Raw genomic sequence first — 13,936 nt, forward strand, 5'->3', positions numbered from 1 at the left:
GGAGACGGGCGGCGGAAAAGACTGCGTTTATTGAGGGGCTTCTTCACGCTGAGGCGCTTCCTCACACTGAGGTGCCTTCGGCGGGCGGGTCGGGCTGCGCCTCCTTCTTATTGTCCTCCGGCTTCATGGCAGGGAAGAGAAGCACCTCCTGCGAAAAGAAACACCGTCAGCGGGCGCCAGGGCCGCCGCCCCCGCCCCGGCCTGGGGAGCAGGGCCCTGTGGGCCAGTCTGGGCACGGCAGCCTCTGGGGAGATTTCTAAGTGCGACAAAGGAGGGCTTTTCTGAGGTGGAATGGATCTCAGCAATGCTTATCAATATCTAAAAGGTGGGCGTCGAGAGGATGGGGCCAGACTCTCTTCAGTGGTGGCCGGCAACAGGACAAGGGGCAACGGGCACAAACTGGAACACAGGAAATTCCATCTCAACATGGGGAAAAACTTCTTTACTTTGAAGGTGACAGAGCACTGGAACAGGCTGCCCAGAGAGGCTGTGGAGTCTCCTTCTCTGGAGGGATTCAAAACCCACCTGGATGCATTCCTGGACAGCCTGCTCTAGGTGACCCTGCTTTGGCGGTGGGGGGTGGACTAGATGGTCTCTGAATGTCCCTTCCACACCCTACCACTCTGAATTCTCGTGTTAAAGAATCTCAAACAACTACGCTGCCTGTTATTTGTTTTCTTTGCAGAATCCAATTCCCTGTTCTCTGACAAAGCACTGCCATTTCTAACATTTACCTTGATGTTATTCGAGTCTGTAAGGAACATGGTGAAGCGATCAATTCCCATGCCCCAGCCGGCTGTAGGAGGAAGGCCGTACTCCAGAGCCATACAGAAGTTTTCATCAATAAACATGGCTTCATCATCACCTGCAGCTTTTGCCTAAATGAGAAAATGAATAGCAAAAGGTGGGTTGTATTTGTAGCAACGATGTAACTGATGAAACCAAAGCCCTATACAGCTGCATAAGTGAGTAACCGATGAAGGAATCTCAGTACACAGAGAATCGTGGAGGTCACCTGTACAGATGCTTCCAAAGTACAGATAAGAAAGGAACTGAGCCTAGAGGTAAGTTTCCTTTCTAGACAAAGGCCCTGGCACTTCAGTAAAAGCTATCACCAGGGCCATGTGGCAGCAGATGGCAGTGGAATAAATTGCTTTCAAAGGCTTCTCATGTTCTTTATTGCTTGCCTCTATTTAATGCTTGCAGAAACAACTAATAAACATAATTGTTTGAATCATCAGTAGTTCCTCCATGAAACAAAGTTTAGTGATTGTTTTTTTTCCCATCAAGTAGAAAGATTAAAAAACCCTTCACTGAGACAGTAACTAATGCATCTGACCCTGACAGCCTCCAAGTGCCAAAAGGCACAATAATAAAAACGCAGACTAGCCCTCCCTCTCAAATTTAGAAAATGCCAAGTGTAAGTGTTGAAACAGCAACAAACACTTTGGCTCACAGTTTCACAGAAGACTTTGCAAAAAACTGTTAAAGCAAACTTTTCTGCCCGAGTCTGAAAATCCTGAAATGCAAGCTGCCATCCTTCATCTCAATTTCCACCTTAACATTAAATTTTTGGGCACATTTTCATTCAGCACATATAATATGCCTGCACAGTCTGGCTATAATCATGAGAGACAACTGCAGCAAACATATATACAACAGACCAAAGGTAAAAGAAATCTGTAATATTATTCATTCTAACTGAACATTCTGAAGTTTACTATTGAGTAAGTTAGTTAACATAATTCTGTTTTCCTGGGTTTGACAATTGTTTAATCTTCTCAAGCACTGTGAAGCCATTAGAAAGAGTAGGAAGAACAGGAGCTCTGTGTCTGCAGACTGCATCATCTGACCTCAGTTGTGTGGGCATGCATGCATTCATGGATGTGTATACCTAATTACAAAATCAGTTTCAGTCACTCCTCTCTAAGACTTATCTAGAGAAACCTAGTACTATAAATTTGCAAGCCTAATAATTTCCAGTCTGCAGCTCTATTCTGTGACCCAATTTAAAACAGCAGTAACACAGTTCAGGAATTTAGGCTATTTCTTACACACCATTCAAACTCTGGTAACAGACACAGAAATGTAAGAACCTGTAAGTATAATGTTGTATGACTAGATAAATGCTTAATTGGGGAAAAGTAACCTTCAACCTGAGCAAGACAGAGAAAAGCCTTTGCACATTTGCTCATTTTCAGATTAGTACTTCAGGTAGAATAAAAGGGAAGATATTCCAAAACAAAGTCGCACTACTAAAAAACTAATCAGCAGCAACGTTTGGACTTGTTTATCTTCGAGAGCACGGCTCCTTTAAAAGGAATTAAGTTTTAATAGCAGGCATTCATTTGAGTGACAAACACTCGCTCCAAGTAGTAACAACTCCTTTCAGCAGTAGGGAATAATGCCAGATTTGGAATACACATAGGAAATATTCTTTGCTTACGTGCCAATATCAATGATTCACTATCAGCAAGACACCATACCTTGGCCTGATCCTCAAAAAGCTGCCGCTGACGAAAAGGATCATTAAGTTCTGTGTATGCATTGCACACTTCCTTCTTCATTACAAAGAGTTCGAAACGTTCTGTTAGTCCTGGACGAGAGCGATGCCTATGTGAAGGCGATAAAACAACCACTCCTTAAAATAAACATCTTTACAGAAGCAAAGAGCACGTACATCAATTCAGGAGGATTGCCCACACTTAGCAGTTACAGCTGTCAAAACCTGAAACTACTACGTATCAGCACACCTCTTCCCTGGATGATGGGATTCACAGCTCAAGAACGTGAGCTCCTGCTCCTGTGCTACCCCCCTCCCCCGCCCCAGCTCTTTTTAATAACCTAGTAGAGGATTTTAAAGAGTTAAACAGTGACTGTGTCTCATACTCTTACCATTTGGCTAGAGGACTCATGATCTGTGGGTGATCGCAAATGAATGTAGGGTTGATACATGTGACTTCCAGGAATTCACCAACTAACTGGGAAAGCAAAAGCAAAACAATTGTGTAGAGCACAATATCACTTTCCTGGCACTGCCTTCTCTAAACATCCTGCTTCCCTCTCTTCACTACTGAAAAAGATACCATAAAACTGAAAAGTTTCCCAACTAATAATTCTTGATCATGGTAATGTCTTCATTAACAGAGACAAGAAAAATGACATAGCGAAAACTGTATAAAAAAAAGAAAATATAATTCATTCGGACATTACAACAAAGGTGAACAGGAAAAGCAGCAGAAAAAACAGCTATCAAGCAATATTTTGGGTACAACGGAAAAGACTTAATACAATTGACAGAAGAACTACATGGTAAGCTACCAGTTTAGTAAGGTACATAGAAACGCACAGATCTTGCAGACAAAACTGACATAAGATAAAGCAGATCTGCTTTAAGCACAAGAGACCAGTTATCAAACTAAAATCATCTAGCACTCACATTAAGCAGGCAACAGTAAACTACATTTTGGTGGAGACAACACAAAAAAAAAGATTCTGACACAGCAAGTTTTCCCACTGCGATACAGAAATGGCTGAAGTGCGTTTCAGCGTGTTTTCTGAGACAGAGCTACACTTTTGCTCTGAACAGACTTCTGTTGATACAGATAGATCCTCAAAGGCATTAGGCTTATAAAAACACCACCTTTACTTACTTTGTCAAGAAGCCTGGCTGTTGTCCTGGGAGGTGGACACTCAACATTTCTCTCTGCACAAAGGTCATCAAAGAACTTCCGAGTTTCTGAAATTGTTGTAGACAAAAATTAGAAAAGCCACCCAGGAAACCACGGGTTTTTTTTTCTTTCTGCATCCTTCAGCATGTCTTACAGTGATTCATAAGATCTTAATGGTATACATAATGGAAAACACGAGCTTAAATGCCATTCTGCAAAACCCGTATTTGTTTTTAATCAGTTTACACTAAAATGTAAGTTATTTTATATTTCAGAAACCTGGCAACAGTTACGCACAACCGCACACAACTGGACAGTATTATTTGGGGGAAAAAAAATCGTTAAGGAAGAATTATAGGACATTCATGTTCAGCATCTAACCTTCAGTTTCAAAACACTCAGCTGGTGGGAATTTCACTCCTAGGACCTTTTCCAGATCATCCACCATGCTAATTCGTCGGAAGGGAGGAGTAAAATCTATCTCATAGGCCTGTCCATCTTGACCATCTGGATGGTAAGTGATCTTGTAACTTCCAGTAATATGTTTCACCATCCCTACAAAAGGAACCCGAAGTTTAGAAAGAGTATGCCACATAATCTGCAATTCTTCCAGAGATTCTTACTCTTAATTAATATTGCGTACGTCACCTGAAAGCAATTTCTCTGTAATTTCCATCAAGTCATGGTAGTCTGCATAAGCCATATAGAATTCACAAGTTGTGAACTCAGGGTTGTGAGTCAAATCAATGCCTTCATTACGGAACTGACGCCCAATTTCATATACTCTGTCCATGCCTCCAACCACCAACATCTAAACAAAAGGAAATTCTAGTAAGCACACTAAAATTTTTCAAAAGAACTAAAGAGAGCTCCCTCCAACCCAATGAGTCCACCTTTCTTCAAGAATAATCCTCATTTTAGCTACATTTATTTTTTTAGAATAAGATCACAACAGTTTGGAGAATATAGGCTTAGCCACGAGAGGCTTGTATTTTACCTTATGGTAAAGCTCTGGAGCAATTCTCATGTATAAATTCATATCCAGTTCATTGTGGTATGTGATAAAAGGTCTTGCCACAGCTCCACCTGGAATTACATTCATCATAGGAGTTTCAATCTGTAAAATAATACCAAAAAATGGTTAATTTAACAGTGGCATAAATATTTCCAAGCTCCTACCTCAATGCCCTGCTTTCGTCTAATCTGTTTCCAAAGCAGAACTCTGTAGAGCAAAGAAAGAAACAAACCACTGCTGGCTTTCATGAAAAATCTCTGTATTTCATTTCTTGTTTGACATTATAGAATAGGAAAACAATTCTGAACTAAAGAGCATTTCTCCCGTGCAGTCAGTGAAGACAAACTACTTAAACTACTTGTTGCTATCAAGAATCATTCACATTTACTATAAACATGAGCCTGCTGCGTTCATATTGTCAAAGCCAGGAACTGGACTGTGGCATTGTCACAAAATCATCTCTCTGCACTGTAGAAAAATAAGTTCAACGAGGCCAAGTGCAAGGTCCTGCACCTGGGTTGGGTCAATCCCCAGTATCAGTACAGCCTGGGGGATGAATGGATTGACAGCAGCCCTGCCGAGAAGAGCTTGGGGATACTGGTGCGTGAAAAACTGGGCATGAGCTGGCAATGCGCGCTTGCAGCCCAGAAAGCCAGTCGTATCCTGGGCTGCATCAGAAGCAGTGTGGCCAGCAGGTGGAGGGAGGGGATTCTTGGCCTCTACTCCACTCTCTTGAGGCCCCAGCTGGAGCACTGCATCTAGCTCTTGGGTAAGAGAGCGAGCCGTTTCATAAAACTTATGAGAAGTAGCAGCCTTCCTCAGTATCTTCTCCAAATCATTGCTTACGCCGTGAATTCTTTAGGATAGTCCCCATGGCAAAGCTGTAAAGCAGCAGTCCTGAAAGAAATGAAACGCCATGGATGCTGCAAATTTTGCAAGACCTAAACCATTTTGTAATATTGCTTTTTGGGGAAAAAATTAGAATTATTTACATTTGGAGCATTCACAAATATTTGGCAGTGAGAATGTCTGGGAATATGGAAACATTCACTTTATCTAAAAAGCTGTTACTGAAGGTCTGTATGTATGGGGAATCCCAGAGTCCAAATGAATTCATTTCTGAATACACACATAATTTCAAAGAGAAAAAAGATTTAAATCAACCTGCTGCAGGCTTCAGTGAATTGATTTAGTTCAAATCATTACAAATTTTCTTTCACAGAAGCACGTTTTCTTAGATGTTTAGAAGGTGACCACTTATGCTTCAAGCAATATACACTATCAACTACATGAGAAACAGTTCCATGTCTCCTGAAGTTGAAAGAGAAAGTAGCTGCAAATGATGGAAAAATGGAGTAGCAGAATGACTCAGAGAGCCGATGGAAGCAGCAAACAATTTTCTAATTGATTCTGTGAGATATGCCACGTGTCAACCGCTGTGCTTACAAACCAGCTTGGCTTTCATGTTAACACAACGAACATCAGTATGCCTGTCCGTATCCTCACATCTTAGCATCAAGAATTAATGTTACTGACCCAGAAGCATGGCTCACATTACGTTAAAGTGATAAAACACACCCTGCTGAGGTAATTATTCTCACTTCTGTAAATATTTTGCGTATGAGTCTGAATATAAAGCATCCTTGAAGCTGAGAAGCTCTAGGTACATTCAGTACACAGAGAGAAATAAAACACTGGAGCCTTACCTCAAGGAAGCCCAACTCATCCAGAAAGCTCCGAATATATGTAATGATCTTCGCACGGGTTATAAATTTCTGCCTCACGTAATCATTAAGAATTAAATCCAAGTATCTCTGACGATACCTAGTTTCCTGAAAAGAACAAGTATCTTTAGAACAAGCTAGACAAATGTGCTACCAAAGGAAAAAAATAACGAAACTAATGTTTCTTTGTTGTTGACCGATACCCTCAGCAGATATAAAAGGTCATCCATTCAGACCTGTCCGCCAAACTGCCTCCAAGAGTGACAGGTATGACAAGTACCTTATCTTTGAGGCCAAAGTGAAGATGAGGCAACATGTGCAGGCATGGGGACAACAGAGTTATTTCATAAGGAATAATACTCAGTTCCCCTTTCTTTGTTTTCCCAGGATTCCCCTCTACACCAATAATGTCCCCACGACGCAGCTTGTTGTTAATACGGAAATACTCTTCCTCGGATTTGTAGAGCCTGTAATTACAAAAACAATGTAAGCAGTTTTGCTAAAATTCAACATTCCAAACTGTCCTGCAAGTCTCTCCCCAGACCAAATCCTTTAAAAAAAGGATTCTTCTAGCAGTGAAGCCAACGACAACATCCTAAGCAAAACACTACGTAGCTGCCTAAGCCAACCCATAGATGAATAGCCTAAGGAGGTAAAAGAATAGAATGCCCAAATACAGATCTCTAGGCCCCAGAACGCAGTTCAGTTTAGAATGCTGATGGGAATACCTCTACTTACCTGGAATTTGCCATGACCTGCAACTTGACTCCTTCACCACGAAGATCATAGAAAATCAGCTTCCCTCCAGAGGCACGTTTTGCATGGATTCGACCTAAACATCAAAGCATGCAGGACATCAGGACAACAGTCCCTAGCAGAAAGGATATAGGGGCAAAAGCCGCAGTATTATCACTTGGACAAAGGATCGTCAGCTCTGAATTGATTGCCAACCATGAAAGAGTAGCAGTTATGCCTCAAAGTTAATACCAGTGCACAAAAGACTGTATGAACTTGGAGCCCGTATCACAATCTGATCTTGTAGTTACAAGGGATGTTGCGCAGGTCCACTCAGTCTGAAAGGACGCGTCCTGAATAGTCTAACACTGCTACAGACTTCATGACTGAGTAACAGGGAATCAGCAAAATTCAAAAAGAGACCACCCCATCACTAAAGGCAGCTAAGACTTGCCTTGGCAAAGCAACAGACCGTCTTCCTGTACCCCCGATAAGCCTTTACCTGCCACTCTCACTGTAATGTCTGTCAGGTGATCTCCTGGCTGCAGGTGACTGTACTTCTCTATAAAATCTGTCAGAGATATGTCTACATGGAACTTGTGGGGATAGGGATCTTCATTGGTGCCCTTCAGCTGCTGGACTGCATTGCTACGGATCTTGTAATATTGCTGTTACCAGAAACAAAGAAAATGAAACGATTTGGTTAGAAACTGAAAGCATTTTACAGGTTGTAAATTGAAACACAGCTGGCCTTATGCAGGGATATGTAAGTCTCTCCCCTTTTAACCCCCCTCGAATAAAAAAAATCAAATGTAAATCTCATTTATTCTCAGAACAGTAATAAGCATGAGGCCAGACACTCACGTTCGGATCCAAGCTTTCTTCATCAGCAGCAATATTATTCTCGGAGTCAGAAGTCACAGAAAGCTTGTTTGATTGCTTTTCACTTTGCTCCTTCTGCTTTGCCTCTTTCTCAGCTGTTTTTCTCTCAGCCTTTAAACGTCTCTTCAGCTCACTGCAAAAGAGAAGGCACACGGATGCAGCAGGCACTCCCACGTTCCGATAAGGAAATGCTCGGCAGAATTCTACCAAAGCTCACAAAGCACCAATGGCCCTGCCGTTTCCCTTGCTCTGACCAAACGTAAAAGTAATCCTTAAGCGCGTCTAAGCACTTCATTCTTCGAACTTTTTTAGTTTACCTCCTACGAGATGCAAATACTCCGAGAAAGTTAAAACCGAATTAAACAACCCGCAAACAGACCTTGAGAACCCGAGGGCCCTCCACAGCCCATTTTATACACAAGTGCCCGGCAACCCCACGCAGCACACAAGCGAAACAGCACTTAAGGCAAACTCTCCCCTGGAAAAAGTCGGGCGCTGCTCAGGGCTCCCGAAGCCGCCTTCAGTGCCCGGCCCGGCCCCCCACGGCTCCCGCCCCGGCCGGCCGGGACTTCGTGAGGAGAGCGGCGGGTCCCGCCAGACCGCAAAGCACCGACCTGCTTCGGTCGTGAAGTGCCCGGCGCCACCGGAGGGCGGGCGCAGCCCTCCAGACCCAGCCGCGGAGCCGCGCGGCGGCAGGGCTCAGCATGGCCAGCTCCGACGGGCGACCTGTCCCGGCCCGGCCTCCCCGGCCCGGCTCCCCCTGCCCGTCCTCCCTCACTTTTTGCTCAGGCGCGACTCGCTCTCCACCGCCTCGCACGCGCGCTGCTCCGCGTCCGCCATCTTCCCCGCTCCTTGCCACGCCCTTCCGGCCCTGCCGCGCCTGCGCGCCCGGGGCGGCGATGGCGGCGGGGCGGTCGCGGTCCCTCTTCTTGTGGGACGACGGGAGCCCGATGCGGTTCTACGTGCGGCCCGGGCTGGCCAAGCTGCGTCTGGCACCGCTGGTGCTGGCGGGCGGCGGACGGCTGTGCCGGGTGCAGGAGCCGGGGGCCGTGCTCCTGGCGCAGCGCGGCGAGGCGGCGCCCGCTGGGGCTGTCTCCACCGAGTACGTGACGGAGTGCGTGGAGCGCAATCGACGGCTGCCGCTGGAGCCCTTCCGGCTGCCCCCCGCCCCGCCGCCCGCCGCCTCGCCCCGCGGCCGCCTGGCCTTCACGGAGGCGGAGGACGCGGCGCTGCTGCGGGCGGTGCGCGGGCGGGGCGAGGCGCGGGCGGGCGGCCGGGCGCTGTGGAAGGAGCTGGAGCGGGCCGGCCTGACGCGGCACAGCTGGCAGGCCATGCGCGAGCGCTACCGGCGGCACCTGCGGCCGCGGCTCGGGGGTGAGCGGGGGGGCGGCCGGCACGGGGGGGCGGAGAGCGGCCGGGGCGAGGCGGGGTTGATGGCCGGGGGCGACCGCGGCCGCGGGCCCTGCTACGGCCCGGCAGCTGATGCCCGCGTCTTCCCCGCAGAGCCCCGGCGGACGGCGGAGCGCGCAGAAAGCGGGGGTCTGTTCGAGGCAGCCAACCGGGAGTTTGAGAGCACGGAGGTGAGTATGCCGCAGGCGCTTCTGCACGCCGGGAGCGGCCGGTCCTGGTTGTCACAAAACGGTGCAACGATAACTCGGCGTTTTAAATGGCTTTGCAGCGTGGCATCCCTTCAGCTGTGGCTAGTGGGGAGCTTCGTGTGAGCCATGACCTGCGTGGCTTACGATGGACACATGGTGCCTCGCTGCAGAGCGTCTTCTGAGTTCGATTCTGTGCCCAAGTTAACGTGAGGAAATTAATGTGATGACGTTGTCGCATTAAAAGCTGTATTGTCAAATGGAAGTCATCCTTTCACCTCAGGCATAAAATGTTCCTGCAGTGCCATTAACGTTTACTTTCGCCTTTTATACTTAGTTTGTTCAAATTCTCCCTTGTATTTCATGCTTTTCTTTTTATCCTCGTTAACGTATACGGCTTCACTTCAGTCACTGAATTTTATTATGCCTAGTGAATTTATGAGTTTATGTACTGTAGAGTCACAGTGGAAGGTGGTTGTGTAGCGGTGATAAAAGAAGCTTGCCAGAAAATACCGTGTCTGATTGATGACCACTTCTCTTACTTTTAGTCAGGAAGTGACACTTCAGACATTTCGGAAGAACTTGCTACACGAGACGGAGAGGGAAAGGCCCCAGGAGAAACAGCATCTGGTTTGAAAACTCGACCAGAGGACTCTGCTCTTCCTGACACTCAGTTACAAAGTGAAGAAAGACCAACACGCACTTGCTCTTCTTCCAGCCTGGTGGGAGAAGTAGTAAAAACTATGCAGCACTTCATGGAGAAGTTCGGTATGGACCTGTTCACTGTTACACAGGCCTTCCTGAAAAACACTGGTGAAGTGGAAACAACTTTATACTTTCTGCAGACGGGGCAGCGCTTGGATGGGTACCCTCTATGGAGCAGAGAGGATGATTTGGAATTACAAAAAGATGATGAACGTGTCAGAAATAGATTGATAGCAAAATTTGGAGCTGAAAATGTAGCAAAGCGGGTGGCATTTAGGAAAAGTTAGATAGCAAAGCAGGACGGTGGCAGGAACTTAAAAAAAACAAAGTCATTTCAGAAATGCAAATGTGATAAACAAAATTTGATGCAGCACTCTGAAGTTTCAGAAATCCTTTAAAATAGTTTTTTATAAAAGGCCTATTTTCTATTTGATTTTTATTTGTAATACCGAGTGCACTAAACATTTAAAAGTAGAAAACGGTAAAGAGAAAGATTCTACGCAGTATCAGGTTTTCACTGAAAATTTGCTTCAAAGTGTGTATCTACTATATAAACCATCTGACAGTCCTGCCTGTACATTGCTGCACGCAAAGGAGTTTGAACAGGCTTGGCACCAAAATCTGACAGAATCACATTAAGGGCTTTAACCTATAATACATTATTTGTGCACAATAGCAGCCTGTCCTCTGTCATGTGTCCTACTTCAAAGTGTTGTGGATGCTCATTTCATAACCTGCTCTGCCAGTTGTTGTCATTGCCTCTTTTTTTGTTGTTGTTAATAAACCTTGATTAGGAGCAGACATTTGAAGATTCTAACAATGACAATGTAACTGTTCATAAAGAGAGATCAAGAATATTAATGTCAGAAGGCAAGGCACTTGGTCTCATGAATGAATGCTGAGATGTCTCGGAGTGGCCATATGTACCGGGAATGACCAAAAAAGGTTACTGTGACATTATAATATTCAGTCTCAATGTTACAGAATCTGTCAGTTAAAACACCAGGCCAGTAGACAGTCATCTCAATTGTTATTACCACTTCCAGCATGCGTTCTCCAGTGCTAATATTGCAGGGTTTGTTTAATAACATCAACTTCACCATTGTTCTTTGTGATTTCAAAAATAATGAATAGCTCTGCCACAGTTTGCATCTCTACAGATTGAAGAGTCCCAGCTTCTTTAATCCAGACAAAGTAACACTTATACCAGACCAGATAGCCTAGTCGGAGGAAGCAGACCAGGTTTCAAGGCCACATGCAATAGTTCAAGTAGGAGATACAATTAAAGAAAGAGTGCTCAGAGTTTATTTAGGTATCTATCACCCAAGTCATGTTTCAGGGAGAACACCATGGCTAGTATACAGTCACAGTCTGAAAAGCTCAGTACTTTCAGCCTGAAATCACACTCTGATCACTATTTTAATATTATTTGAAGTCAGTCCTGTAAATCTGGAATTCATTCTTTTGGTAAAATAAAATGGTCTGGTAAAAGCAAAGATTCATTTTTATTTTTTTTTTCCTTAGAATTATATTTTGGGATTTTTGCTTATTGCACTGTGGCACTCAAAAAATTAAGTTGAATTAGGAAACTGTCAATTTGAAGCCAAATTCAAATTATATTGAAAGTCAACAATAAATTGATATAATGAGATTGCTACTTCAGAAAAACGCTGCCCTGAAACAGCAACTGATTATTCGGGGAGTTAACCGATGTAACCAAATAAATGCCAAAACCGTGTTTCAGACTATGCAATGTTTCCCTGGACAGGTCATTCCTGCTGAAGAAGTGAGAATTATTTGGTACATTTACGCTGCTCAGACTGGTTACTTGTGTGGAAGACCAAACAAGCACTTGACAAGAAAATGCAAGACAACATAAGAAATAAAGTGGCAAGATTTTTTTTTAAATTAGAAACTTTACCAGATGGATTCGAAACCCAAGGACTGCTGATGACCAGGTTCATGAACAGGATACCCGTCACCTCCTGCAGCCAAAACCCCCTGTTCTAGCTCAGGTGGTGTACATGTCTCAGCAGCACCACAACCTCACAATTCAATGGTCGTCTTGTTTAACCAAAACTGCTCTAGGATTCAAAGTGAGAGGCAGAACACGTTAAATGGCTGCAACGCAAAAAGATCAGAAGTAAGGCTTATTATATCTTTTTATAATTCTAAGTGACATTTTAAGAGTGAGATTGTCTTTTTCAGGGCAATTAGACACACAAACCCATTGCCTAACACTGAGAACCTTTCCACATGCACTTGGTGCATAGCATCTAAGTGTAGAGCTTACTCCAGGTTGCCTGCTTTTGTCTGTGCTGAACTCCTAAAGGCAGTGCTTGCCCACGCTCTTGCTTGTGCAGGCACATGGGAATGGTCTCTTCAGTCCACTTTGGCATTAACAGGACCTGGAGACGTCCCTGTGTCTTATGGTTCTGTTTCAGGGAATTCTGATTGTGCCTTCTCCCACGATGAAAATCCTTCTTTTCTTTGCTTTGTCTTGCTGAAGACACAGTTACATTCCTTCCAGTATGCTGGAGACAGTTTGGTTTTCCATGTTCATATTGGGTCCCTGTACTGTTGGTGAGCATCAGGAACACACTTCTTGTAGCTCAAAGCCGTATACAAGTCTCTTTGTATTATTGCCTGGTGCCGCAGTATTGGTAAACCTGGAAGGGTGAGCAGAGTGGCAATGCGTGTGCCAGAACTTTGAGCTAAAGACAATTCCAGAGACAGAAATAACAGGTCTGCAAGCTATTAGCTGGAATTTGGGTATTTCCCATTTGCTTCCTTTCAGAGTTAGCCAGCATTCATCAAAATTGATGAATTATGGCCTTTTACAACTAAAGTCGCCAGTGAAGAACTGATTGCATGCAGTTGAAAAGCTACAGACAGGAATACCAAAGAGTTGTTCTTTAAATGCCCCTTTGATTGGCGACTTCTCCATTTTACATTTTATTGGTATAAAAGCAGTTTACTCTTCTGAACTTGCACAATGTAAATTTGACATTTGTTTCTAAACAGACTTTCATGATTTTTATTTTATGCGCATGCCAAAGGATGTAGACAGTTTTAAATGTCATGCTCACCATCTTGAAAGTTTGGGGGTCTTTTGTTGGTTTTTTTCCTCCTTCAAAAAGTATTTTAAGTCATCTTTGCTTGTCTTAAGACAACTTTACGTTTTCATGTGATTACATTGTGTGGCTTTGGTGCTTCTAGAAAAAATAAAATCTTAGAATCTTCTTGTATTGAGGAAACATAGCTAAAGGAGTCTAGTAAAGATACACTGAAATCAACGATCCTGCTTTTTCTGATTAAGCTTAGGAAGCAGAAGTTAAAGTAATTTTCAAAACAGGACATTAAGAAAATGCACCCTATGTTATTTTTATGTCAGTTGTTTACTGGCTGATTGGAAACACTATGAAGGCTTTTGTCCAGTTAAACATTTGATGCACGGAATTGATTGAGTCCAGTGAAAACAAGTATTCGTAATAAAACTTAAACTACTCAAGGTGACATTGGTTAACGTAGCAATATAATCAGCAATGTACTGAAAAGAGTCCATGTTTGCTCAGAAACTGGGTAAAGGAAGATACCTTGCTTTCGGTG

General features: G+C 44.1%; 2 protein-coding genes across 3 annotated transcripts; one reads left to right on the forward strand and one right to left on the reverse strand.

Moving 5' to 3' along the window:
* Positions 1–10: 10 nt before the first annotated feature.
* KARS1 (lysyl-tRNA synthetase 1) lies at positions 11–9,186 on the reverse strand. 2 transcript variants are annotated; one of them, XM_074582527.1, is made up of 14 exons: positions 8,642–9,186; positions 8,010–8,160; positions 7,648–7,813; positions 7,149–7,242; positions 6,691–6,877; positions 6,393–6,518; positions 4,669–4,788; positions 4,320–4,482; positions 4,053–4,226; positions 3,654–3,739; positions 2,896–2,981; positions 2,487–2,613; positions 735–878; positions 11–148 (listed from the first exon to the last, which is right to left on the reverse strand). In XM_074582527.1, exons 1-14 carry the CDS (start codon positions 8,731–8,733, stop codon positions 62–64), a joined length of 1,803 nt encoding a protein of 600 aa, XP_074438628.1. In that variant the 5' UTR covers positions 8,734–9,186; the 3' UTR covers positions 11–61. The 2 variants fall into 2 exon arrangements, with proteins under 2 accessions (XP_074438628.1, XP_074438629.1); XM_074582528.1 differs by having other exon boundaries at positions 8,806–9,142.
* Positions 8,927–10,614, forward strand: TERF2IP (TERF2 interacting protein). The gene is made up of 2 exons (XM_074582878.1): positions 8,927–9,607; positions 10,171–10,614. The coding sequence occupies exons 1-2, from the start codon at positions 8,927–8,929 to the stop codon at positions 10,612–10,614; spliced, it is 1,125 nt and encodes a 374-aa protein (XP_074438979.1).
* Positions 10,615–13,936: the final 3,322 nt, after the last annotated feature.

This window comes from Larus michahellis, chromosome 4 (genome assembly GCF_964199755.1).
Source record: "Larus michahellis chromosome 4, bLarMic1.1, whole genome shotgun sequence".
NCBI classification, from domain to species: domain Eukaryota; kingdom Metazoa; phylum Chordata; class Aves; order Charadriiformes; family Laridae; genus Larus; species Larus michahellis.